A 27,943-nucleotide genomic window follows, 5' to 3' on the forward strand; every position below is an offset into this window, starting at 1 on the left:
TTTTCTTTTCCAGCTTAAAGAAAAAAAAAAAAAAAAAAAAAAAAAACGCGATTTTTTATTACTTTTAATTGAAGAAAATTAACCCTTTTTTACCACAATTTTTAGACACTGTTCAAACGATTTATTGCGTCCTGCTCGAAACTTGGGCGAAATCGCTTTGCGCGGATTTAGTATCGTGGAAATCCGGTTCACGTGACACGCGTCCAACAAACAAACAAATTTATCGCGGTTCGGTCTCGTCTACACTACATCCATTTGTATCTATAGCTATACATACAATATAGCACATGTTATACGTATACCTACGTGGCCTCGATTGACTCGTTGGAATTTCATATATATATATACCAACCCTTCGCCTGTGTAGTACGTGGCAGATGCTTGAAATGCCGACGTCGAATTTGTGGCGAGGCGAATTTTTTCGTTGATAACAAAAATCCCACGATTTCATTTGGATCAATTTCTAGAGAGATTTTTTTGGCAAGGACTCAAAGCTCGTTTAAACTTACTTGTTTAATTACTTACTTGTTATTTTTCAAAAGTAGAGTTTTATTTATTTCGACTCAAAAAATAAAAAATAAAAAAATCTCTGTCCTAATATTCATATTCAAAGTAGAAGGAAAAATTTGGTGAAAGTCAAGCTAACGCGAATGGGGGAGTCTCGACCCCCATGAAATACGTATACTCGTACACTGTTAAGAATTTCTCCATAGAACTTTGGATGTTTTACTCGTATACGAAGCACTGAATTCACTATAAATTTACTGTTTATTCAATTTACAAATGCAATAAATTTACCACATAATTTGGTATATTCAAATTACTTTCTCGTGTTTTCTTTATAATTTTAGTTATATCAAACATTACTATCGTAAATCTAATGCTAATACATAATAATTTACGTCGCTAAACTGAATTTGTAAATTTGCAGCCTCATTTCGTAATTTGACAAATCTTTTTTACAATAAATGTGTTTTAAATTCACAGTCACTTTTTAACAGTGTACGAAGCGAAGAATTTGAACAACGAGTGAACAAAATAATTGATCTATCGATAAATAATTGTGTAAAAAAAAAATCATCAAGTTATTAATTGATATCAGAATAATTAGTGCAATTTTTTCAATTTTGGATACTTCGAAACGATCCAGATTCTTGAATTTCACTAAATCTCGAGAAGAATAATTTCGTATCATAAACACTGATAAACGATATTTTTCTTTTTTTTTTCACGTCCTGTTCTTTGATCCTGAAGAATACACTATGGTCATCAGGAGTAAAAATTACCGTTTTATCATTAATTTTGGATAAACTAACCCCACAGTTTTATCGACAGAAGTACGTAATACCTAATTAAGGCTGCAGTGCGGGGAGAGTTTTGAATCGGTGTTTATCGCCTCGCCAGAAGGGTGAAGGGGGATGTTTTGCCGGGTGGCCGGCGAGCACCGGCGCACGTGGTTTTGACAGGGTGTTTAAACAAAGTGGCATGTAGATGTGAATGCGCGGTGCCGATTTGCTTCGGTAGTCGTGTTAATTAATTCGCCTAGGTATTACAAACGGAGTGAGAGAGAGAGAGAGAGAGAGAGAGAGTCTCCAGCGCATTGAAACCTCCGCAAATAGGTTTCCACCCCTCCATTTTCCGCCGTTTCACCCTTTACCTGCACCAAGTCGCTAGAATTTCTAACAAATTAATTATTACACAACGTATTGTACGTACGTACAAGTTATACGTACACCTTCCTTCGAATAATATAGTAAATCAATACTTCGGATGTATAATTATAATTATTCTTTACGCTATGTTTTCGGAAAATGTGGAGTATAAATCTTTTTTTAAAGGCCCTTCGTACGTTTAGCAGCGCCAGAAATGCGCTATAATTAAAAAAAATTATTTTTTTTTTTATTAAATTTAAAAAACTCGTCAGGTTTTTAATCGTCCGGTCGCGCCTCCACACACCAATAATTTTATAGACAAAAAAAAGTAAGTTCCCGAAAGTTTCAGTTCAAAATTTGAATTTTGAATTTCACTCATAATTTTTTTTCAATTTTTTTTAGTGCATTTCTTTAGATCTTTTCGAGCGACCTTTTAATATTTATATTAAAATTTCATACATTTTTTTTTTCTTCAATTTAGTAAGAAAGAATCGATAACAATACACCACGACATGAATTAAAAATCAAACAAAATACTGAAAATATAATTTTTTTACGATTTTTGACATTTTTAAAATTTGGAGCGACCTCTTGAAATTTTCTTTTTGAGCTGTCCTTTGGAGTGGGCTCTTAAAACATCAAAAACTAACATTTTGTCACACGAGACTGAAAAAAAAAAATAGTCTGTCTTTTTGCGCCACCCTAATATATATATATATATATATATATATATATACACCGTCGTGAAGATCAACTAATTTAACATTACAATAACTTGTATTTTTACAAAGCACGTGAAATATATTTGAAAGGAAAAAAAGAAAAAAGGATTAAAATTAACAAACAGTATAGGTTCCACTGAATAAGGGTGTAATTACGAGGTGATTATTCCTCCCTCCCTGCCATTGTTTCCCGGCAACAAAATGTGCAAACTCATAATAAAGTCTGAGTTCTTGTATAACCGCGACGTCGCGTGAAGCGTGCCAGAAGCTGCTGGGTGTTTTATGTATTTTATACATGATCTAAAGCGAAACGTTCATCGTGTGATCCGAACTTCATTAACGTGGCGATCAATTCCTCGTAAATATTCACGAAGCAATCCGTTGCCAACGGACTATATAGAGAGAGAAGAAAATGGTGTTAAGAAAGACGAGAAAAAAAAAGAAAAAGAAGAAAAGGAAAAAAGAAAAAGAAACGTGTCGATTTAGTTTGCGGGGGTGGATTAAAAAAAGAAAATGTACGACAGGCCACTTATCGATATTATCCACTGATTGTGTATGTACACATATAGACCCGAAATTTTTCATATGATTTTTCCAACTTTGAAAAGCATTAAATTTTTTTTTCTAAATTTTTTCGACACAGTTCGAATTTTCTACAATTTTTCGAAACTATTTCATTGATCGACACAATTTCAAAAACCCGAAAAAATATTGTGAAAAATCACGTGTCAGACGTCAAGATTTTCTAAGCTCAGAGCCAGAGTGGGGAGATTTTTTTTTTTTTTTTTTTTTTTTACTTTTTCGAGCTTTTATAAAAAAAAAAAAGCTTCAACGAGATTAGAAGTGGGAGTCGTTTTACTACGAATGGTTGCTGACAGGTTTTCGTATTTCACACCAGATCGTTGAGAATTTTTTGAGATTTTTTTCTAAACTCTTTTTTTCATCTTCATTTTGCTGATGAAAAAAAAATTGCAAATCTTAAAATGATTCAAATGATTGAAAATTTTCAACGATCCGGTGTACGACATGTGAAAATATATCGGTATATGCAGTGTTCTAATGTTTTGAAAGTATTTTCTTTTTGTTTTTTTTTTTTTTTTTCTAGTAAGAATCAGAAAATCTCCCCAATTCAGCTCTAAGTTTGAAAATTTTGTATCTGACACATGATTTTTTTCAATAATTTTTTTACATTTCTAAATCGCGTCGATAAGTATATGGTGGATGAATGGTTTTGAAAAAAAAAAAATTTGTAGAAAATTCGAACCGTGTTGAATAAAATGTAAAAAAAAAAAAAAAAAAAAAAAAAAAGAAAAAAAAAAATCTAACGCTTTTCAAAGTAAGGAGAATCGTTTAAAAAAATTTCCGGCCATATCCAAGAGATCGAAATCAGCTGTACTGCCCTATATATATATATATATATACACATATGTATATGTGTGTGTACAACTTTATTTATTGTGTAGTGTGAAGCCGGCTTTACAAGCTTTGACTACTTCTTTACTGTGTACTCTTACTTACCTACATTACACACACACGAATATAATGTTCTTTTGCCATCGAGTCGTACAGCTTTTCGATTACAGGTATTATTATATATGACATTTGTGTCTGTGTGTATATAGATATACTATATATGTGTACATTGTAATATGCGCGTGTTTTCCCCGGTAATTTTCGTAGGTCGATTCTAGGCATTGTTTATTCCATTTTGTGTCGTTATATTATTGTTTCAGAAGTGAACGCGGTATATCTTCATGAAAAATGAATTGATTTTTCCCGAAGGGGAACGTTGTATACTTATATGTATATATATATATATATACCCTCAGAAAGAAAAAAAAAAAAAAAAGAATCCAATCGTTGTCGTCAGAAAGTAATTTCCCTAATCGAATTCTAACGGAAAATATTTTCGTTTCGTATATAAACTTTCACATTTACTACATTTGATTCAATAAATTATCTTTGTTTACTAGCTTTGTTAGTTTTTTTTTTTCATTATTTTTCTTTTTTTTTTTTTTTTTTTTTTTTCCTTTGTCATTCTTTTCTGGCCTACAATTCTGTTAGACTTTGTTTGAAGTTATACCTACTTTGAGTGGGAAATAAGTTGGGTTCGATTTATATAGGTTTTCATGACGTTCGAATTATTCGACTTGTTGTACGGGACGGTTATTTATATTGCAGAAATATGTTTCAAAACGTTTGTCAATATTCGTCACTTGGTAAACGGTAAAAAAGAAAAATGTTCTTTCACTTCAAGTCAGGCGTGACTTCAATTGAAAAAATTATATTGCCCAAAACCTGTTGTTTGTTTTTTTTTTTTTCACAATATAATTTTTCAACTATTTCTTATACTCGAGTTTACTAATTAACAAGAATAATTACCATTTTCACGTGAATAAAAAAAAAAAAAAAAAAAAAAAAAAAAAATTCAGAATTATTTTCTCGCGGGAAACGAGGAAGGTTCCTTACCTTCACAAGTCCAAGTTACCATTTTATAAGTCGGAATGTGCGTCATAGAAATTTTCCATTAAGAAAAAATGTCCGTACAGCAATGTCTCTGGAAACTAAAAAATCGCAGTGAAAATTAATGGGAAGTTTCAAAATATAGAAAAAAAAATTTGTACATAGACGTTTGACAAAAAACAATGAGATCTATTGAAAAATTCTTAATATACGATTTCATTTATATATTGTTATTGTGTAAAAAAAATTTTTGTTTCATAATAAGTTTTTAAAATCGTAAATGTGTTCATATTTACACACTTTGAAGCTTTTAAATAAAAACTTTAGGTCAAATCTTACGTAAAAAGTGGGAGGGGGAGTCCGAGAAAATTTATGTGTTCTTACATGGGGGTAACGGGGGGGGGGGGGGGGGGGGGGGTTAAAATGGCTGAAATCGACTTCGCACAACTAACGAATAGCCTCTAATCTTATCAGTTGGTAATGTCAAATCTGACGTTAGAAATCGAGAATGAAAATTTGAGTTTTCGATGTATCGGAAGTTGAGGCTTGATCATCATCAGCTTCTCGTCATAGTAGCGCAACCCGATTGCATGTGTTATTATGGGGGCGAAAGTCGATCGAGGGAAAGTCACAGCCTGTTGCAATATTCAATTCGATTCGATTCGATTCGATTCTCCCCTATTTCCATTCCTCCCTTTAATATCACCGGTTTCGAAACGAGGAACTCATTCAATTATTGACATATTGAAGAGCGGCAAAGAGAGGAGTTCCGGGCCAGGCTAAATGCGGACGTCAATTCGCAGTCGCTTCTCGTCGTTCGTCCCCCCCCCCCCCCCCCCCCCCCCCCCCCCGCCCCTCCCCCTTCTCGCCCCCCCCCCCCCCCCAAGCTACTGCACCTTGTGGTTCTTGACGCAAAATCAGGGGCGTCAATCCCCCTCGGCTATCGGCTCATAACGAATTCCCCATTCATCGATCTGGCCTTCGAGAAAAATACGGCGATGCTGTTTTATTGTTATTATTAGTATTGTTTTATAATTTTACTATTTATTTATCCACGGATCGACGAGACGGGATTACGATTTTTTTTTGTTGTTTTGCTTTTTTCGCAGAACCGTTTTGCAATTTTTTTTTTTTTTCTCTTCTTCTTTTGTTTTGATTTTTTTTTCACTCGAAAGGATTTGGGCATATTTTTGTCTTGACTTGTAATACGTAACTTGACAGAGATCTGAGAATGAGAACGGAATTGTTTTAGGCTAATGGAAAAACTCGTACGGATATAGAGGAAAAGAAATTTATAAAAAAATATTATTCGGATCAATCGGCTAAATGATATTTCGTGTTTAAATTAGGTTTATTATTGTTATGCAGATTCAACAAACTTATTTTAAATTTTAATTCAGTTCAATGTTTTTAATATCAATGAAATAAAAATTCTTTTCCCTTATTTTGATTTTTTAACTTCGTTAATTAAGGTTAGTTTAGTTCATTAATTATACGTTTATTCGTTAATCGTTTTTAATATCAACTAAGTAAAAATTATCCTCCCTTCTTTTTATTTTCTGTATTAACCAGAAATTTCACTAAATCTCCAGGACGAAAGTGTTGGTCAAAAATGGAAAAAAAAAAAAAAAAAAAAATTGAAAAATTTTTCTACCCTTTCGAATTACTGAAAATGAAGCTGCAGGATAAAAATTTTGAAAAACTTTCAGGTCACTAAGGCTTGCCAGACGTGTAAGTACTAAGAAGAAACATTAGTTTGATCTCACTTTCTGATTTCGTTGAGACTCATGCATGTTGTAGAACATTGAAAACTAAGAGGCAAGTAATTTTTTTTTTTTTTTTGTTTCTACATCTGCGGCAAAAACGGTTCAAAGTGTTGAAAACGACACCCAAATATGAGTACTCAACGGGGTGATTTCCTGACGCGTTTCATGTACATATTTCACTGTAACCAACCCTGAAATGTTTTTAGTTAATTTTATTCAAATTCATCAAGCGTATGAAAAAAAAAAAATCACCCCGTTTAGTGCCCATCTTTAGGTGTCGCTTTCACCCCTTTAGATAAAAAATAAAAAAAAAAAAAAAAAGTGTCTCTCAATTTTCAATGTTCCACAACATGTGCCTGAGTATCAACGAAATCAGAGGGTGACACCAAACTGATGTTCTTTGTACGAAACTCTTTCCCATGTGGATCAAATTACGCGAAGTGAACAAGACAGTCTTAACGAAACATTGAAGTCTCTCTCCCTCTCTCTCTTTATCTCTCTTTCTCTTTCTGTATACGTAAGTAATTAGAGTTTCGAGATGACCGGCAGGAAGCCGAGGGCCGCGGATAAAGTTAGTGGCAATAACTCGGCTCGGCTGGTCGGCATGTGGAAAACGAACGAAGAGAGGGACAAGCCACGTACAACCACCCCGAACTTCTGTTCCCGGTGTTCCGGAAACCCTCTCTCTTTCTCTCTCTCTCTCTTTCTCTCTCTCTCTATGAGTCGGAAAGTAATCCAGCCGCCTGCGGCCGCGTTTTGAGATTTAAGCTCTGGAAGAGAGCGCTTTGCGCTCAGCTTTGACTAAATAGCAACGGTGATTCCACAGATTTACGCACACCCTGTAGAATCTTACAGGGGATATACACGCGTGTGTATTCTCTTTTCGGGGCAAAGCAACCCGATTCCTTTCCTCTGCCCTTCCCCCTCGCTATCCTCTCCTCTCACTCTCTCTCTCGTTTACCCTCAGCTTTCGGAAGCTACTATCGTGAGTTCAAACAACGAACAGAGCTTAAACAACTTGCGAATGTTTAACTTTACACCCTTGTTACTAATTGCGTAAACCCGTTCTGTGTTACTACCCCTATCTATAGGTACTCTACTTATTGTTAGGTAGGTTCGATTTTTACACACTGTAGACAGGAGTTGTTATACGCCGCATTTTGTCGGGGAATATTTTTCAAATTGTTCTATGATATTCAAATTATTCAAAGTCGAGTGTTTTTATTCGATATATATGTATGTTGAAAAAGTTACTGACAATGAAATAGGAAAAATTTTATCCCCAGAAAAATGTCATATCAATTATCGTTAACAAAGAATATCGTGAAAACTGGAAACTTGATTTTGAAAAAAACAATATTATAATAATAATAACAACAATCATATTTTTCTATCAATTTTCATGAATCCGTTCGTTCATTTCGATCGATGAAAATGATCTTCAATAAGTAGAAATTATTCGAAGTCTGCTGAGATTAACTGATAATTAGGTAAATAATTGATTTTGCAAAAAAAAAAAAAAATTAACTGTATCATTGAAATCCGGCGTGATGAAAAGCTTTTTTTTTTTTTTTTTTTTGTTTTGTTTTGAATAACAATACAGTAATGTTGCTAAAGCAGAGTTGTTCATTTTGATTTAATAGGTAATTGACAAAACGTTGTTTAGTGAATTTAGTGAAAAAATTGAAATTTTCGTGAATGAAACTGACAGCGAAATTAATATCGTTACAACCAGACGAAATTTCGATAAGTGTGTATAATCATCGTCGGTGAATTTGAACGGTCTGAGAAAAAAAAAAAAAAAAAAGAACAAGACAAATCGAAATCAAAACGAGCTATGCCGAAGTGAGAGTGCAGATCAAAATTACGGAGAGAAAAAGTTTTACAGACGAGAAGTGCGCGTGAGTGTAGTTGCAGAAAATTACTTTTCACATCGCGGACCTAACGGATGATCGACGAGTTATGATCGAGAGTGTAATTATGTCTTCGTCGCTTCGGAAAAGGTGCAAAGGACGATCTGAATCCGTCCGATAATCGTCAACCGCAGCTGCTGCTCTTGTGCAACTTATCTGAAAAAGCCTTTGTCCGGGTATATTTTCGCCGCAAAGCCAGAGACCCGCAATTCTGCAACCAAGCATGCAGACGGAGGGCTGATAACCCCGGGAAATCCCAATATCACGTGCCGAGTGCGAGTCAATCCGCCACTCGGAGGTGAAAGAGAACCAAAACCGGAACGAGGGGAGGAAGGGGTGAAGAGGAGGAGGAGGAGGAGGAGGAGGAGGAGGGGGGGGGAGGAGAGGAAGGGGCTGCAAAGTTCCAGTTCGCTCGACGTGGATGGGGTTGAAAATGTTTTCCGTAATGCTGGCGTGTATCTGCCTCGCTGCCGCCTCTCCAATACCGCAGCTCAATGGTAAGTCTTGAATGCTGGAGAAAAAATTTTCATTCGTTCTTCAGTTATTTGCAGAGAATTTTAGTAAGATCGGGAGATTATTGGGGTAACACGGCATCGACAATGTTAGGTTAAGTTAGGTTAGGTTAGGTTAAGTTAGATTCGTCAGACATAAGCAGGAAATTTTAATAAAATCGGTAGATCATTGGGGTAACGCGATATCGATAATGTTCGATTAAGTTAGGTTAGGTTAGGTTAGAGTCGTCAGTTATAAGCAGGAAGTTTCAGTAAAATCGGTAGATCGTTGGGGTAACGCGATATCGAAAATGTTCGGTTAGGTTAGGTTAGGTTAGGTGGAAATCAAAGTTTTACAGAAGTGAAAATTTTCATTCATAAAGCGAGACTTTCGACCGGCTCTGCTCAACATTTAATTTATTCTCAGTCAAGAAGATCGTCGTTGATTGGGATCAATATCGTCGAAGTCCGTTCACTCGATCTTGAGATATCGTCGGGCAAAAAATCGATCGTACCGATACCAAGCCGATCATTCGAAAATGAAAATGGTTTTGATAATTTGAGAACGAATAATCGAATTTCTGAAGTTGACGAAACTCAGCACAATGTTTTTGCGGTATATTATAACAGCTTTTATTTTTGTCGAGAAGAGAAGAGAGAGAAAAATTCTTATCAAAACAGGATCAGATGCTGAATTGAGTTCTCGAAAAGTGAAGTATTCGTCGCTCTCAACAAATAGCGTCGCTTTTTTTACTTGGGAAATTATTCCGAGCATCCCTTTATTCAGAGGGTTAACGCAGTTCTATACCCCACGTATAGTTTTACCGATTTTATCATTTTACGATTTTCCGCGTACGGTACGAGCTGCGGATTATTATTTTTCCATTCTTCACTGGCATACGTGGTTTCTTTTTTTTTTTTTTTCTTTTTGTCTCTTTTCTCTTTTGTCGAATGCAACTTTCTTCACCCCAGCCCGTCATCTTTTATCAACCGTCGAACGACCCTCGCAAAAGCGATTTCATTGTCCCGCGTATAAGGTATTTATGGGGCCAAAACCGAAAGGGGGAGAACGTGGGAGAAAATCTCGACAGATTACGGGATTCCGCAACTTTTGGCAACGCGTTTCAACCTCCTGCCCTACTTTTGTTCCCTCTGAAATCCCATCCGCGATTCAACCGTTCTTCTTTGATGTGGTATGTGCCGAGGAAATAAATATATATATATATATATACATATATATATACGATTCCACTCACGCTTTATGCAAATTCGCTTTCAACTCTTCTCGATCTCTCGATTCAATCCTCGTCTCAATAATCTCGCGTTATAATTTCGAAAGACAAAAATATGGCTAGCAAAAGATTATGATATGAATTTATAAAAAAAAAAGTCGCTATAATTGATTGAAAATAAATAAATAAATAAAACGGGCAAAATTATTCAGCACACAATCGAGTCGGGATATTTTAATTTTCTGAAGACTTATTAAAAATTTCCATTCCGATACATTTGTTTTTCAACTTTACCAAAATTGTATAAATTTGAATTTCGTTACCTCGATCTGATCTGAATTTAATTCTTTTGATTGACATTAATTATTGTTAGATCCGCTTAAATATTCCAAATTTAACACGATTTAATTATCACCGAATATTCGTGAGAAAAATGCGTGGAAGCTTAAATTGAAGGGGTCCAAGAGTCTTGGTTAAGGAAGAATCGTGTATACCGAATGAAAGTTGAGGATTAACGAGGGGAAATTTCTAGTTTATTTTTACTCTACGTTTTATATTCAACGAAAATAATAAAATGCACCATTTGTGGGGGGTGAAAATGGGATGGGATTCGAGGGGCGAACACAGACCTTGTGGCACAGCGGTCGTTCATTCACCTCGGTTTTCAATCGCGAAGGAAGCAGTTTCCACTGGTCCGTGACGTTTGTATTCTCATATCACCGCCCCGCGCTCTGCGGCTGAACTTTTTCGATATCACTGTCGGCAACTTTTTTCATTTACAGGAAAAACTTTTTCCCATCCTCGCCCCACCGAAAATGAACTCTCATAATGTACGTATGTCGTATATGAAATGGGATGAAACCGCACAAAATATCATATAATATAGTAAAAAAAAAAAAAAATTCTACCCATTGCACCTTTGACATTTTTTAACGTTAAAAGAATTATTTTATCTGGTGTTTCCCTTTGAGGTATGCTTCGTGACTTTTATTTTATTAACTTTCAAATACCATCGTAAAATAGGGTAAAAAATGATTTCTTTCACCTGGAAACACGGTTCATCGGTACAGTTTAATTTTTTTTTTTTTTTTTTTTTTTCTAATACCACTTGACTCTCGGTGCAAAGTGGTGGTACCGAGAACTTCAAAAGAATTCATAATTCTCTCAGGACTTTCCACGACTTTTCCGAGAGTTTATCACGCTTCATTTTTTTTTTTTTTAGAAGAATTCATTAATTATTCATTGTTTCTTATTTAGATAATAAATTTCATTTTGAAACGCTATAGTTTATTGTTTATCGGCGAAGTTCATAACCTTCATATTTTTACGTACGAAAATTTTTATCAGAACACGACTATTCCATAATCTAACGATTTGAGCTGAGCTATTAAAAACTAGAAATGCGACCATCTAAACGTGCTTACTTTTTTTTTTTAATTATCCAGCGAGTTTTTATTTAAGACGCTTACGATTACCGATCTGTCGATTTATTCTCGATCTATTCTCAAGGATCGTTGAATTTTTCTCCAATTATTCCCTCCACTACGGTTTTCCGTCTGCAAAACGCAGTTCTTTCCCTGAATTTGTCGCCACGAAATAAACGAACGAACAGTCGAGAGCCCTGGAATCCAGACTTATATTGTTCATCGATGTTCACTTCAATTTAAATCTTTCGGGTCGAAGAGTTTGGGCATGGCGTCAGGAGAATTTATGTTTATTACAACTGCCTGATCCCAGCTCTTGGGTGGCTGCATGCAAAGGAGTAACAACGTCTGGATCCTCCCCGATGGGAAGAGAAAAAGAACTTGTACAAAAAAAGGGAACAAAAAAGGGGTTTAAAACAATCTATATATGTATACAGGGTGTTTCTATGTAAACACTGCTGTTGAGTTGCCTACCATAGAGGCGTACAAATATCGGTAAGGACGGCCAACCGAGTTATCGGTATCGTAACGCGTGAGCAGCAGTTTCAGGAGAAAAACTTCGTTACCTACCGAGTTTCCTACCGATAACTCAGCTCTTTATTACCGATATTTACGCGCCCCAGTGCTAGGCAGCCCGACATGCTGCAAACCTGGAAATCGCACGTTTATTCTCACATTTATCGTACAGTAGTACTCGCGAGTAAATATGATGCAGGTAAATCGCGAGACGTGGCAAAACCGTGGTAAAATTGTTACACGATTACGATGATGTCTGCACTGCACGTAGATTTAGCGTCAAACAACTTTGTATGAAGAAATGAATGAATTGGCGAGTACTGCTGCTGCTGCTGCTGTCGGGGATGTTTATTCAAATTTTCTTTTACCAACTGGCAAGCAATCAAGTGTAGATTTTTCCGCGAATGACCGAGACGAGGATTCTGCGCCATAACGGAGATTCGTTACGTACCGTTCCTGCCTCTCTTATTAATTTTGTTCCTGTTTTTCTTTCTCGTATATTTTCGTTTTGTTATTTAATTTCATTTCTTTTTTCGATTTTCTTCTTCTTTTTCTTTTTTATCGCCCCTCCATTCTGTTATTGAATCTCACGATGTAACGAATGAAATTAATGAGAAGCGAAACGCAATTTTCTCACAAATCAGAGATGTATACTTTATCAAGAATTTTTCAACGGACACATATATTTATACTATCTTTATAATATGCATACCTCTTATATACACGCGAATTTCAATGCAAACGATGGACTTCTGTGCTATGAAAGAAAGTGGAAAAATATTTTTCTTCGTTATAGCGCTGTATCTTTATTATATTTCTTCAATTTTGCATTCTTTTGCGTTTTATTATTTCGTTTTACAATTTAGCCGGATGAAGTTACGCGCACGCGTACAGATTTCGTTTTATCATCTTCATGCGAATATGAGTGGTAAAAATCGTTAAGAAAAATATTTCAATACTAGAACAAGCTAGAGAAAAATTCTCCGATTCACGGTAATTAACTATAATATAATAATTGAAGTTATGAATTGACATTTCAACAAAAAATTCGTTATTTTTGTCCAAAGTTTATGTTGAACGTTTTGCAAAGAAATAATTGACAAGAAAAAATCGTGAGGTGTAAATTGGCGAAAGAAAATCTATAGTGACGTACAATATTTTTAAAATTTTTAACGACCGAGCTTTTTTTTTATGAAAGCTGACAGTTTGTTAATTGTTTTTTCTTTTTTTTTTTTCTCTCCAAGAAAATATTTCTTTTTTTTTCAATTCAATTCAATTCCAACTGATTACTGATCCAATTATTCTGTGAATATCTATGCGTAATTTAACTGGTTTTTAAAGTATAGACAAATTTGATCAAATTAGGTATATCGAAAGCTCGTTTGAATTTTTTTTTTTTTTTTTTTTTTTTTTTTTTTTGCGGATTCATCCGAAATTGAGGAAAAATTTCAAAAGCACTGATTTTTTTCTCTCACTTCTTTCTAGCATGACGATGATTCTGGACTAAGGCAATGCCGGGAAATTATTCGTACGTCAGTTTTACACGTGTAAACACACAACGCGCGATTCAAGGGTCGACTTCGGAGAGCCCTTCGCGAAATTTCGCGCAAGCGTGTTTAAAGCAAAAGTTACACAAGAGTAGACTCGTTCAACATCGCTAATTACACGTGGTGTTGCGATATTTACTGTTTACGCTGAGAGCCGATATGTATGTACTCAAACATCGACAAACTCGTTATCAGGAGATGGCGGGGCAAAGTGGACCCCTTAAGAAAATAATGACTAAAATCAAAATAACATCTTTATCGTAATTATGATTCTCGAATAATTTGTATTTGATTACATGTTCAGGTAGTCAATTTTATTCCTTGTTATTTAAAAAATTTTACGGGGGCCCATTTTGCCCCCAAATTTTTTGATATATCAAAATATTTAAGGTGCCCGCTTTGCCCCTTGAGACTCACTTCGCCCCACCATCCCCTATATATATAAGGATACAGACATTCACTCGGTTACGCAAACTAACCTTGACGAGCCAAAATAACTTGCAAATGGGACCGTTTTTAGCCTAATTCTCACGGAAATGAATGAAAATGCGGATATTTGATAATTTTGACAAGATATTTTTTTATTCAAAATGGCTACGTGACAAATTTTTAGTCTAATTTAATAATGAATAAAAAAATTTTAAATCACAAATCAAAATATACGAAAATTTGTTAAACGCAAAGATTTGTACTTTGTTTAAAAAAAAAAATATATATATTCATTCAATTTTTTTTTTTTTCGTGCATAATATATTCCTTATCCCTTCGCGGAAAAAACACTCGGCTAACAAGGGGCGGGTGAAATGAAATTTTTAGCAAAATTTTGGGTTTCATTGAATGAATTTTCTCAAATTTTTGTTACTGTTTCGAAGATTGATTCGATTGTAAATATATCCACACGTCAAAACTTGAACGAAAATTATTAACGTTCGAGAATAAGGGGATGGAATAATGAACTTCTGAGTAGGTATTCGAATGGGCGTTTCCAACCGTCGAGTCTGCATAGCAGGGTAAAATATTGGGGAGGTAAAGTTGGACGAAGGTAAACTTACTAGGGGAGTCATTTTTCTCTTTCAACGCTTTTAGATTCGGAAATATTTCACCTTCACCAGGCGGGTGTGTAATAAACCGATGGCTCAGCGACACCGAGTGGATAAGCCAAAATGACAAATATCTACATTTGACTGCCACGCAGCGCTGCGCTGTGCTGCGCTGGCGCTGGCTGGCTGAGCCACAGATATAGAGAGAATGGAGATAAGACAGAACGGTCTCGTCGTAACGAGAACACGCGAGTTTATTTGTCTTGCCTACCATTTCACCTGACATTTGATATTCTCCACGCCACCAACCCCTCTTACACGTAACGCGGCGTAACCACCCGCCATATTAATTTCCATAATATTACTACACTCAGCCTGTATGCCCGGTATTACATGTTCCTACTTTACCCTCTGACATAACCTCTCCGACGCCGCTGCAGTCGCGATCTTGGATATAAAAGCTGCGGATAATATTATCCTCAGTGCAGCGTATAAATACTCGCAAAATTTTATACATATTACTATTATACCTTATATATTATACACCTTCATCTTATCCTTCTTATCTTGCGTAAAGATACATTTTCTCCTACATAGATACAGATGTATCGAGGTATTCGAAAATGTATGTTCTCGTGATCTGAGAGTCAGGCTCTCGGTGCCATTTTATCAACACATAACCTAAGTTTTTCATTTTAATAGAAGGGAATCGTTATTTTTTCGCTTTCAAATCACTCGTGTCACATAAATCGATGAAACGTAATTGATTATATATCTGGTCTACCATCCATACGCGAAAAAATACGGTCAGCTGTTAGCCTGATTGTATTAGTTTGATTTTTTCCTACTTGATGACGGAATTAAATCATCATGAAGTAAAAGTGTGACAGCTTGCCTTAAGAGGTTATATACATTTATAAACAATATATAAAAATAATAAGAATTCGCAACTACACGACGTTTCAACGGATAGTCTCAATCAGCCACGATATTATTTGAAAAATATATATATGAAAAAATAAGTAAAACGTCGAAACTTTTTTTTCTTCAAATTACCACCCTTCCGAATTCGATCGACTACTCGAATTTTCCTCGTAACTCGATATTCGAAAAAGAAACGATTGCGCCCGGTAATCTGATGAAATTTCGTGACAGCGGTGGGATCAAAGCTTCAAAAAAATTACGACACGACTAGCTACATTTTCACAAGAGAAAAGACCCGACTTCTCGGCTCTCGGGGTGCGAAATCTCTCCTTTATGCTCACTTTTCACACTTCGGTTTTACTCCATTCGCGAGGGAAAATAACGCGGATCCAGAACGTCTGCCGTGCCTCGATAAGGGGATCCAACGTAATGAAGGCTTACCACCTGCACGTGTGTGAGGACAGCCCTTGGCTTTAACGAGGCCGCGGGCCTGTCATTAGAAAGGCTCTTTATTCCTCGTACGTACTTTATTCTTCGACTTTCTTTTTCTCGACACCCTCGCGGATTTGCGGGTTGATCTGCCAATTAAAAAATCGTTTCGAATCGGACGAAATTCCGAATTTACTTTACCCACTGCGCGGCACTTTATCGCGAATTGGTATAGAAAAGGTGGTTGAGGGGGGGGGGGGGGGGGGGAGGAGGAGGTTGATTCTACCCACCTACGTTTCAAATTTATCGCTTGCATAAGCACCTGCCTGCGCTCTCTACTTTGCTCGGTGAAAATTTCTCCCTTTGAATATTTCCACCCTATGGCATGTGCCCGCTTCTGTCTCTCAGTCGGCTTTCGTGACTCGCTTGTCGAGACCCTTGAGTTTCTCGACTTTTTACTCGAGACATACGAAATAAGCGACTCGCTTGGATTATGCTTTTTATTTTTTTTTTCCTACCTTTCGGGTCCGGAGGTCTGTGAGACGACGACGTCGCGATATTCTTAACGTGGAAGATACGGAGTAAAAAAAAAAAAAAAAAAAAAAACTCTCGGCTACGCGGAAGATCCTATCTTTCTGAAAATCTCATCTCATCAATCAGTGGGCTGGTTTTCTCAGATTAATGGGACACGCGAAGGATTCGAAATATCCTTTTGGCCAACCGCTCGAGTGGGGTGAGTGGAGAGAGAAAAAGAGAGAGAGAGAGAGCGGCGGTTGAGGTGCCTGGAATAAGTTGAAAGCATAAGGGGAATAAGGAATGAAATTTCGGCTGGAAACAAACAAGATCAACGAACTTGAGACGAAAAAGATTCCGCTGTAAAAGCCACTCGATCTTCTCGTCGTGACTTAGGATGATACGATCATCGAGTTTCCTCGATTCCATCCGTCTTCACTGAATTATCCCCTTCCATCTTATAATTCGTCATTATCGGTGTAATTTTTTTTCCTTTGAAATCTGTTCGTTTTTTTTTTTTTTTTTTTTTTTTTTTTTTCATCCAAGCACTTTGTATTAGTGTACAGACGAAAAGAGTCTCGGTATAAGATACGCGATGTTGAAACTCACGCTGTTTGTATTTCAATAATAAAATTGGAATTTAGAATCTCAATATTTACGGGAACGAATCGCCCTTCCGGCTCCCCAGCTTTTGCCATGTTTGATTTACTTGCAGAATAAATCAACGCGCAGTAGGTAGCTAACGCATTTTCGACTGTTATATTCACATCCGATTTCACGCTTCCAACACTATGGCGGCACGTTGTTTAAATCTTCACTCGCTAAGCCTGATTTTTCATTTGTTAAATTTTAGTAAATATACCATTTCACTCTGTTTTTAATTCATCTAACAAATCGGTCGATATTTTCCAACGCAAGAATCGTAGTAATTCGATACAATATCTTGATTTTTCTCATCAATACGAAAGGGATTTGAAATCTGGACTTTATTCAATATGAGCAGTGAGGTGGGCCAAAAAAAAAATGGCTGTTTTCGTTTTTTTTTTTCGATAGTCACCGTGAGAGTATTGTTCAAGATGACGATAAAAAAAAAATTGTGTAAAAGTTTGAGCTATTAATATTAATATTAAGAGATCAGAGAGAGACAAAAAAATGGTAATTTTTTTTTTTTTTTTTTTTTGCCCCACCCTAGTAAGCAGTCTTGAAGAAACGATATTTTCTTCAGCTGCTAGAGATTAAATCTTGTAAAGAATATTGACGAAAAAAGTAAGAAACAAAAAACAGTTTTCAGACGACTTGAAAAAGTTTTTAACCAATTCGCACAATCAGAGAAATTATTTATTCGATCCCAAAATAATTCTAAAAAAAAAAAAGATTATGAATAAAAAACGACTTTTGGGTAAAGAACAATTATAGAAAAAAAAGAAAAACAACCCTCCCCCTCCCCCCCTTCCCCGAGTAGTTTCGCGTTCAAATGAATCATTTTTCCAGGCTTAAGCAGGGAGCAAACCCGGATTCCCTGGCAAATTCCGACGCACGTTCGCTGCACGTTTCGTTACCACCACAGTGTTGGCGATTTCTCCGTCCGTGTTTCGAAACCTCAAAAACACCGGGGATTCGCCGGGACGGTCGTTTCAAAGCCCACTAAAGCTCGAAAGCTTAAAACTTAAAAGCGCCCGTTCGGGTTTTCATCGGTCTGCTGCAGCAGGGTTCTTCAATTTTTATCCCCGCGAAATACACCGAACGTTTTTTTTTTTTTTTTTTTCTTTTCCTTTTTTATCCTTCGTTTTTCCTCGCCCTTCCCCTTCTTATTTCACTTTTCGTTATTTTATGGGTTATTCCGCAATTAAATTTCGGTCTATCTATGGGGAATTCCATACAAACTGCGACCCCCGATCAGTATACTTAATAGTTTGAACAGATTTTTTTTCTGACTTCTCTTCGCTGTGTGTAATATATTTTTGAACATTAAGAATTGATGAATTGATTTATGTGTTCCGAGAAAGATCAGTTTTTTACGTTCGAAGAACAACTCTGTAAGCGAAAGTATGTCGGAGATCGTTTTACTTTGATTATAATTTTATTTTATTTTTTTTTTCATTTCATGTTTTGAAAATTGACGAATACTTGAAATTACAAACTTTTTGCATACACACTTAACCTTGAAATATCGTTTAATCTCGAATAAAGTATGTGTACGTATGTTTTTGAGTAATTTGAAAATTCATCCGAAAATAGGGAGACAAGGGAAATGAAATAAAAATCTGAAAAAATTAGAGAGTTATTTTTTCATAATTTTGAATCGATTATAGGGGTTCCAGCATGGATTTTTTGACCTTTTTTTTTTACCATTCCCAAATAAGGAACACCCTGTATATATATATATATATATATATATATATATATATATTTTCCATTGTAGAAAAAATTTCCACCCTACAAATCGAACAACAAATTTGCAGAGGGCCAAACGGCGTAATTTTATTTATGTTACGCAAACCGCTCTGACGAATTGGATTGAGTTATATCCCTCCAATTACTTTGATTTGCATCTATTATACGCTTGTCTTCTGGTCCACGAACCGTGTGGTTTTTCCCCAGGAATTACAATTACGAATACACCGATAATTGGGGGAGAAGGATTTGAATTTAATTGCAGAATCACGTATCTTCAGACGTTTTTGTTTTTCTCGATGATTAATATTATTAGCACGGATTTTTAAGATTGCGTAGTGTACCTACTCCTACCCTTACCGACCGAGAAAACTTACCATTTATCTTTCTGTATTAAATATATAAACGTACGTATAAAGGGTTCAAATTCAAAAAAAAAAAAAAAAAAAAAAAAAAAAAAATTTATTCTAATCGACGTACATTCGCAAATCGAAGTAAACAAGTGTGGAAAGTATTATAAAGCAGTTTGTTCGACTTTGTGACATGTCCTGAAGACCGTCGAGAAGAGAGAAGAAGCAGCAGCGACCGTTAGCTTGGAAACTTTCCATTACCTCCGACGGAATTGAATATGGAATAGATATTTGCATTCGCACAGTTTATTGGCTCGGGGCTATTCTCTCCGGCTTCCTCTCTCATTTCGAATCTCATCTCTCTCTCTCTCTCCCTTTATCTCATCCGTTTCATTGGCTCTATGCTTCTGGTGAAATGATAATTGTCACCGCGTGTGTCTCTCTTTAGAATTTCAATCCTAAACCCGTTATATTAGGTATAACTTTACAAATTTTCAGGACATTACTTGGTGGGCAATATGGGATTGTTATTAAAAATGTTTGGCTGAAAATTAATAATTTTCCTCAAGTTCCATAGTAGATATATTTAATTTATTTTATTTCTCACTTGATCATAATGTCAAATTTTTTCACCTCAAAACCGAGACGAAAGTGACGTATTATTTCATCTTTCACGGTGTCGACTCAAGTTAGGATCTAAAACACCCTGACAATTCCAGGATATATTATTTTCAGAATAATACTGGTTTTAAATTTGGAAAAATAAATTCTTTTTAATCGATCAATTTTAGAAAAAAATTCCTGAAATCGAATAGATTCGTTCGATTTCACTTTATTCAAAAGACTGTTTTCGACAATTTTATCGAAAAACTTTGTTCTTTGTTTGTTTGAACTCACGTTCAGTTCTACTTAAACAAAAAAAAAAAAAAAAAAAACATTTTTTAATCAGTTCAAACGACTGAAAATTAAAATAAAAACATTTGAATTTTGCATCGTTTAATCCATAGTTACAAATTGAAGAGAAATTTTCCAATTAAAATTCTACTGAATCAAGTTCACATTCACTTCGCAATTATTGATTTTATTTGAATAATTTTTTTTTATTTTTTTTCACCGAACTGCACAAATGAAATATATCGTCAATAAATCGGAGAACTTGATTACACAACATCAAGTATCGCGATACAAAGCGAAAAATTTCGACGGTCAGTGAATTCCGCGCTCAATTTCTAACATTCCATTCGCAATTCCCCGCTTTATCATCGCTTTTTCAACTTTTCATTCGACGGGCTGTCCGATGGTACAAAAAAAATGTCGGGATTTTTTTTTTTTTTTCTTTCTGTTTATTTATTTCTCGTAAACTGTCGCGTGTTTCGTTTAACGTCGATAATATCTCGCGTTGGAATATGAAAGACGAGAGATTTCGGTGGTGCAGAAATTTGCCAGACTTTGAATCGTATTTAAAGTAAAACATCAAACAAGCGTTTGCAAAGGTATACATAGAAACAGCCTGCATCAAAAAATATCACGGATTTTGATCGCAAACGATTTTCTCTCGTTCCACTTTTACTACGAAGTGGTCGACATTCAAAGCGAATCAGAAAAACTCACCCCTGCGACTGTCACGTCTTGAAATGAGGTCCGAGTCACGTTGTTGCCAACCTTCTAAAGTGAAATACTTTATTCAGAGGCGAAGAGACGCGTTTACCATCATGGTTGCTTCTGCCTCTGCCTCTGCTTCTCTGAGGTGGAGGATGTGGGAATAGAAAGACGAGGAGGAAGCTTCGATGAAAGTGAACTGTCGAGATGCTTGAGTTCTCACAGTGGTACTAGGTCGTTTGTGATCAGACAGACAGAGCTCGAATCCACGAGCCTCGCACTTGTTGCTCTTTCATTTCAATATAGTATACATACAGATTAGCGTTCACGAGCTCGAGAGATTTTATACAGTCGCATGAGGCCGAAGAAATCGATTTTTCAAGAATTTTTCTTTTAATAATTTTTGACAAAATGGTTGCTTCTCAAAAAGAGAAACAACGATTTTTGACAAAAATTTAGGCCGTGAATTCTTTTATAAAATGGAAAATATTTATCGAGGAGAAAAAAAAAACTTCGATAGGTTACTAAATTATATACTTAAAAAGTTTGTCTTGAAATTTCGGTTTCCGAGAAATCTTCCTCACCGACTTTTTGAAAAAAAAACCGCGTTTAAGGTTTAAAAGCACTTCGGACATGCAGCAGATATTTTTATTTTTTTTATCTTCAACTTAGATCGAGTTGTCAATATTTGCCGGATTGATAAGAAATTTTCCATATGTGTGTACTTGAATATACCGTACATTACGAGAAAATAAAATCGAATTTTTGAAAATTTTAAGATGAAATTTCTTAAATAAAGTGTACCACTAACGAGTTTCGAGTTTTGTTATTATTCTACCTGCGAACGATACGTTATTTTCTTAAAAAAAAAAATCAATAAATAAATAAACAAACACAGACAAAATTTGGAAAACGTACGAAGAAATATATTTTCCAATAATTTACCGGCATACGCGAAGCTTGTGTTTGAACGTTGGATGGTGGGATTAAAATTCAATTCCGCTGCATCGAGTGCAATGCGTGAAACTTCACGTGCAGTCATTTTTTACAAAGACTCATTCTGTACGAGTCGTTATATAAAACCAGATCTCGTTATTATTTTCAGTTTTACGTTACACCGCGTATGCCGTGTATCGCTATTGTTATTATTATTATCATTATTATTTCCTTTACTGTAGTTACGTTTTCGATGGAAATTCGTACAATTTATACTCGGATATTTAAATTTTATATTCTCTATACAGGATAAAAGCTAATTTTATTTTTCAAAAAAATTTCAGTTATCATTACACGGTTTCATGCATTTCGTATAATGTATTTTTTATTTTTGTTATACGATTTTTATTATCCATCAAATTCCAACTAGATTCACTCGAAACAGCTGTTTTAAAAGCATCGGTCAAAATTATATATGGCCAGATTATTGTTTTAACAAGTAAACCGTGACGAAGGAAATACAATATTTCACATTTTCAACTCGTGCTGGCATCTTTTTCTTCGGTTTAGAAAAGTTATTTCAATCGATAAAGAACTTTATCACTTTGATGAAACGGATATTAGAAGCAGTTGCCTCATCCGCGAGAAAATTAGCGCGCGCAGCGCCATCCGGTGACGAAATTTTGATAACGAGTGAGAAAATTTTGGGGTTGAAATAATTAAAATTTGAACTTTGAAAAAAAAAAAATTTACTAATATCGTGGATTTTTATATCGTGTAGAGTAGGATGGGTAAAAAATAATAAATAAAGGAAAAAACAGCATTTTTTCTTCAGTACAAATCATCAAACTTATTACGAAATCGATATTACTTACGATTATTGGTATTATGTAAAAAATTTGATATTTTACCAAAGAAGACTTGATGAACTTCACGAAACATATAATGTTTTATGTTTTTGAGCCATTACCTATTTTGCAATGAAATATAAAAAAAAATAATTGTGAAAGTCATTGATTACCATTTGAGGTTGAACTTTAACCTTAAATAACTTTTAAACGGGTCGACTTGGCGAAAAATTATATTAGACTTTTTTTGTAGATCTTTAAATTACCTATAAGAATATGCGTTGATTTTTACAACACGCTGATTCGTTAGAACGTGATAAAATTCCAGATACAAAAAAAAAAAAAAAAAAAATTCCCGTATTATTTAAATGGGGAATCAAAAATCACGATCAAGCACCTCTTAATATCAATATTAAGAGCTCAGACTTTAGCAGAATTTGTTTTTCATCATCTTGAACGATATTTTCACGGTAACTGAAGAAAAATTGTTTGTTTTTTTTTGTTTGTTTTTGTTAGGTTGCCTACCTTAATGTACAGAGCCATCTTTTTTTTTGTTCTATCCTCAATTCACACACGCGTTTTACTCTGTTTACTCGGAACAATTCTTCTGATGTCTGTCGCTGTAGCCAGTCGGTGGGAACTCGATGGCTCTCGGCAATCTCGAGGTCCCCGGGGAGGAGGAGGAGGAGGAGGAGGAGGAGGAGGAGGTCGACGTCCTCGACGCCCGACGCTCGGCCCTTCAACCCTTTCTCTACAAAAGTGGAAACTAATTGCTTTCAAGTCCCCGTTCCTCTTCTCCCTCGGCATCCTGGCGTCCTCCTCGAGCTTCGTCGCGAAGCCGGTCCGCCGTTCCGCCGTTCCGCTGTCCCGAAGTCCGCTGCGTGTCCGTGGGGTCGTCTAAACGTAAAAGCTTACTTACCCTTTTAGATACATGACTGCAAAAGCGAAATTCCCGCACGCGAACGCCGACGGAAAGAAGAGACTGCTTCGTGGCAAAAGGGTGTGTCTGAATAGGAGAATAAAATGTTTCTGGTATTATACGATTTAATTTAAACTAGTTGCTTTCACGACGAGATTAATACAGTTGAATAACGATAATGGTAAGAATGATAACAATTATCGCGAAAAGCTTTAAAGTGATTTCTTAAACTTGAAGGAAAAAAGAAAAAAGAAAAAAGAACGCAGCTACTTCTATTCTAATATTTATGAGAGAGAAATTAAAAACTCTATCCAGTATTGGTATCTTCGGTTAAACTGTATGAAAAAATTAGACTATTTTTTTTTTTTTTTTTTTGCTCCTGATGTTATACTAAAAATATTGTTTCAAATGACGGAAAAAGAATTCCCTCCAAATTTTAGCTTATAAGGGAGTTGCCTATACTCCCGGCGCACCTGGAGCTTGCATTGAATTTGTATATTAAAAGCATTTTGAGGGCGAAGGAGCAATCTTTGTCTAATCATGTATTTTTCCGAATTTCAACATTCTTTTTCAGAGTCGTAAAAAACGACACTATGGAAGTGAGCAAAGTTTCGGTCGTAATAAAACAAGAACGAATTTTTTTTTTTTCGAAATTCTACGAAACACAAGACAAAGATCCATCCTTTACCTTTAATTCAGGACTAATAACAATAAAATCGAACTTAAGAGTTGCGAAAAAACTTAATTGCACGAGCTGAAACACGAAACACTGAATTTTCGCGGCGAAAAGTGATCGCTTGCAGCGCCATCTTTGGTTCAGGCCGCCCGTCGTTTGAACTAACGGCTGTAGCGTGAAGTTAGCATCGAACACGTTCAGACCCGTAATTCAAACTGCGCGCCGTGAGCGTTATTCAGTGTGTCCTTCGCGGATAAATATTAGTAAAGTATCTGAAAGTCCGTGATAAGTGTTCGTTAGTCATTCACTATGATTAAGATAAGGAAAGTGTTACGGAAAAGTAAGAAGACGGGCGAGGGTTGAAGAAATTTGGCGGTTTATCAGCGAGAGAGGTTGAGGTAATACAGACTTGATTGTTTTCATTTTCAGACCAACTAACTAACATGCACGTTTTATTAATTCGGAATATCCTACTTTCTTAACAATCTCTTCGAATTGTTGTTTACCGTCCGTTTCTCGATGTGTATTTTTTTTTAACCTTTTCTTCCGAAAATCATTTTCCGGTACGCTACATTTACGTTTCGAAATGAGTCAATTATTCAGCTCCACGAAACCTGAGACTTGACTTTGGCACTGATTCAGTTGTATCAGTTTTTTTAATTGGGGAAAAAAAAAAAGAAAAATTTTAATGAGCTAACACTGTCCTTTTCGAACAGCTGTGTTACTGTTTTATTCTCCAATAGCAATATATTTTCGCCTAAAATATCATAAATTTGACTCGCAAATGGCGGATGTAAAAAAATTGCATTTTTCTTCTTACGTATATACTAAAATTGCGTGAAAAAATAAAAGATTTTCTACTGAAAAATATTACTATCATATTGCTCCGCGATTACCTAATAAATTGGTTTTTCGAAGCTAAAATATTTAACGAACAATTTCCGACTAATGTTGAAAAAAAATTTCTAAATAGAAGTAAAAAATCTATCTGAAACAACAACCGCCTATGGGGTCAGGATTCAAATCAGACCGGCTCCAATATATCTTGTACAGACCTGTACAACAACATTTTTTTTTTCTTCTTTTTTTTTACAAATTTAAAAAGAATATCGATCGATTTTTTTTTATACACTTGATCCGAGATATTCGGTCCATTTGAAAATCGATTGGCTAGCTTTTGAGACAGAATTTTTTTGAAAATTCGAATACATTTGAATGAAATAAATTTTATTTTCTTCTAGGATATTGAGAGAGGTTATAAACGAACGGGGGGGATAAAATAATTGTTGATAAAAACCGAAAACCTTAATTAAATGGTAAATCGGTTTACCAAGTGATCACGAGACACTCCCACAAGTTTTCAAAATTTTTGATATTGATATTAGATGACGCGATAAAGAAAGAAAGAGAGAGAAAAAAAAAACAAAAAAACAAAAAAAAAACCGAAAGACAAGAAAAAGAAAATCGCTATTCATTTCAGTATTAATTACCGTGTTTGGTTGAAAGAAATTCTGCGAGGCCATGCGACGAATAATATTTTTGCAAACGTGAGAGCATGCAGCGTGACGTGAGTTTGGTATACGATTCGCGTGTCACGCGAGGCTAGGCGAAGAGGTGAAAAGTAAACAACAGCTAATTCCGGAAGCTTGAAGTATGCAGACGCGTGTGGGTTAAATTGCCGTTTCACGGTGGGTTTATAATTAAAAGCTTCTATATCTATATATATATACCTATATACCTATACCTATACCTATACGGAGTGAAAGCTTCACACGCTTCGCGATTACACCGGGCTTCTAACAGCGGCAGCCTGTGCTGGTTCATTCTCCGTATTTCCCACGAGTGTCATCCGTCCATCGAGAGAAATGAAGGCCTTGTTAGGGGGTGATCGATTCCCTCTCTCTCTCTCTCTCTCTCTCTCTCTCTCTCTCACTCGCTTTTGTGCTATAAGCCATACGCTTTTGGAATAGCTTTTCATCGTCTCTGAAACAATACTTTGTCTATAGAAGTTTTAAAACCATGACTTTGTATTATCTGTTTTTGTATTTATATCTATTTTTTTTTTTTTTTGTCATCATTTGTTTATTTATTATTTATTTATTTATTCATTTGTCCTTTGTCTTACCTAATACCTTGATCCAGATCCTCCATATCGCCGTCGTTATCATCTGTTAAATTGATCTACTATATTCAATTTTTAATTTGTAACTTATTCTTTTTTTGCTCTTATATTCGAATTTTTATTTTATATTTTTCATTTTTAGTCCTAGATATAAATATTTCTTTCTTTGTTTTGTACTCTTTGGTTATTCTCTAGCAACTATCTGTAATACTATTTATTTATTATGACTTGGGTTGAACGTAATAAATTCCGATGTCTATCTCTCTCTCTCTCTCTCTCTCTCTCTCTGCGCCATGATGATGTCTAAACGTAGCTCCTTTTTATACTGACGATGAAAATACCCGCGATGTGACTCGACAGTTTTTTTTTTTTTTTCTTATATTCAGCGATATCTTGTAGCACATCTGAAAATATTAAAATCGTATTTTTCTACATATTGAGTCTCTCGTTTGAGGGGTAAAAACTACCCTAGAGGTTATCTGCAACAAATAAGGGATGCTATTCCTGTGGCTACTAATTTTGGAATTTTGTCCCCCGATTCGTTATCGGTGAGCCAAAAAACGTTCGCCTACTAATTTCTACCGAAATAGGAATATTACAATTTTTTTTTTTACACCATATTGACGCGCCATTTCGGATTTCGCAATCTGACTTCAGATTCGTGATCAGCCACCCAATAAAACGACTAGTACGAATTTTTATAAAAATCAAAATGTTTTTAGAATTTTTCAGGTTATTGAATACGAAGAATTTAAATTCTGCAAATCTGACCTTAGATTCGAGATTGGCGACCCAAAAAACCTCACGCTATCAATTTTTTTTTCAATCCATTCTCAAGATATCGTCATTTTTGTTTCATTTTTTGTAAATTTGTTACTTGAATAATTGAAAAAGTACCGAATTGATCGAAGCAAAAATCTAATCAGTTTTAATTTTGGAAAATCTGCTTTGATTCAGATTAAAATCAATGAAATCGTTGGAGTCGGACACAAAAGATGATCACATTCGTACATACCCACACAATAAATTGTTAATAACAGTTACAAATAATATTTGCATACATGATAACTATTCTGATCATTTTTTATATTAAAACAAAAATTACTTTTTATAATATTCTTAGATTCTTCAGGTTCTATCTATAATGACAAATGTATAAATCGAATTTCGCTGCTTTTATTTTACAATAAAACTTCAATCGCGTTGAAAATTCTGTTTTTCAGGGGATTAATTTTATACAAAAAATTTTGATTGAAAGTGTTTTCTTGAAAAATTGAGCACAACTCGCTATACTGCAGTTCTTATTTTAGAAATAAAACTCATAAGATCGGGTTTCTTATTGCAGAGTCTTTATTATATTTTTCAAAATTTTAATAATAATGGAAATTCAGATTAAAAAGTTTATTTCGAAAATAACCGGGTCAAACGTCTCTTTACTCTACGTCTAAAATTATTAAAGCAATCTAC

At 35.2% G+C, this 27,943-nt stretch overlaps 1 protein-coding gene across 1 annotated transcript in view; it reads left to right on the forward strand.

Annotated features, from left to right (window-relative positions):
• The first annotated feature begins 8,919 nt into the window (after positions 1-8,919).
• LOC124408149 (disintegrin and metalloproteinase domain-containing protein 10) overlaps positions 8,920-27,943 on the forward strand; it is a 148,663-nt gene continuing 129,639 nt past the window's right edge. Inside the window, exon 1 of the mRNA XM_046884886.1 lies at positions 8,920-9,013. Coding sequence (XP_046740842.1) covers positions 8,938-9,013 — 76 coding nt within the window. The 5' untranslated portion in view covers positions 8,920-8,937. The remainder of the gene's footprint in view (positions 9,014-27,943) is intronic.

The sequence above is a fragment of the Diprion similis genome, chromosome 7 (genome assembly GCF_021155765.1).
Source record: "Diprion similis isolate iyDipSimi1 chromosome 7, iyDipSimi1.1, whole genome shotgun sequence".
Classification (NCBI taxonomy): Eukaryota; Metazoa; Arthropoda; class Insecta; order Hymenoptera; family Diprionidae; genus Diprion; species Diprion similis.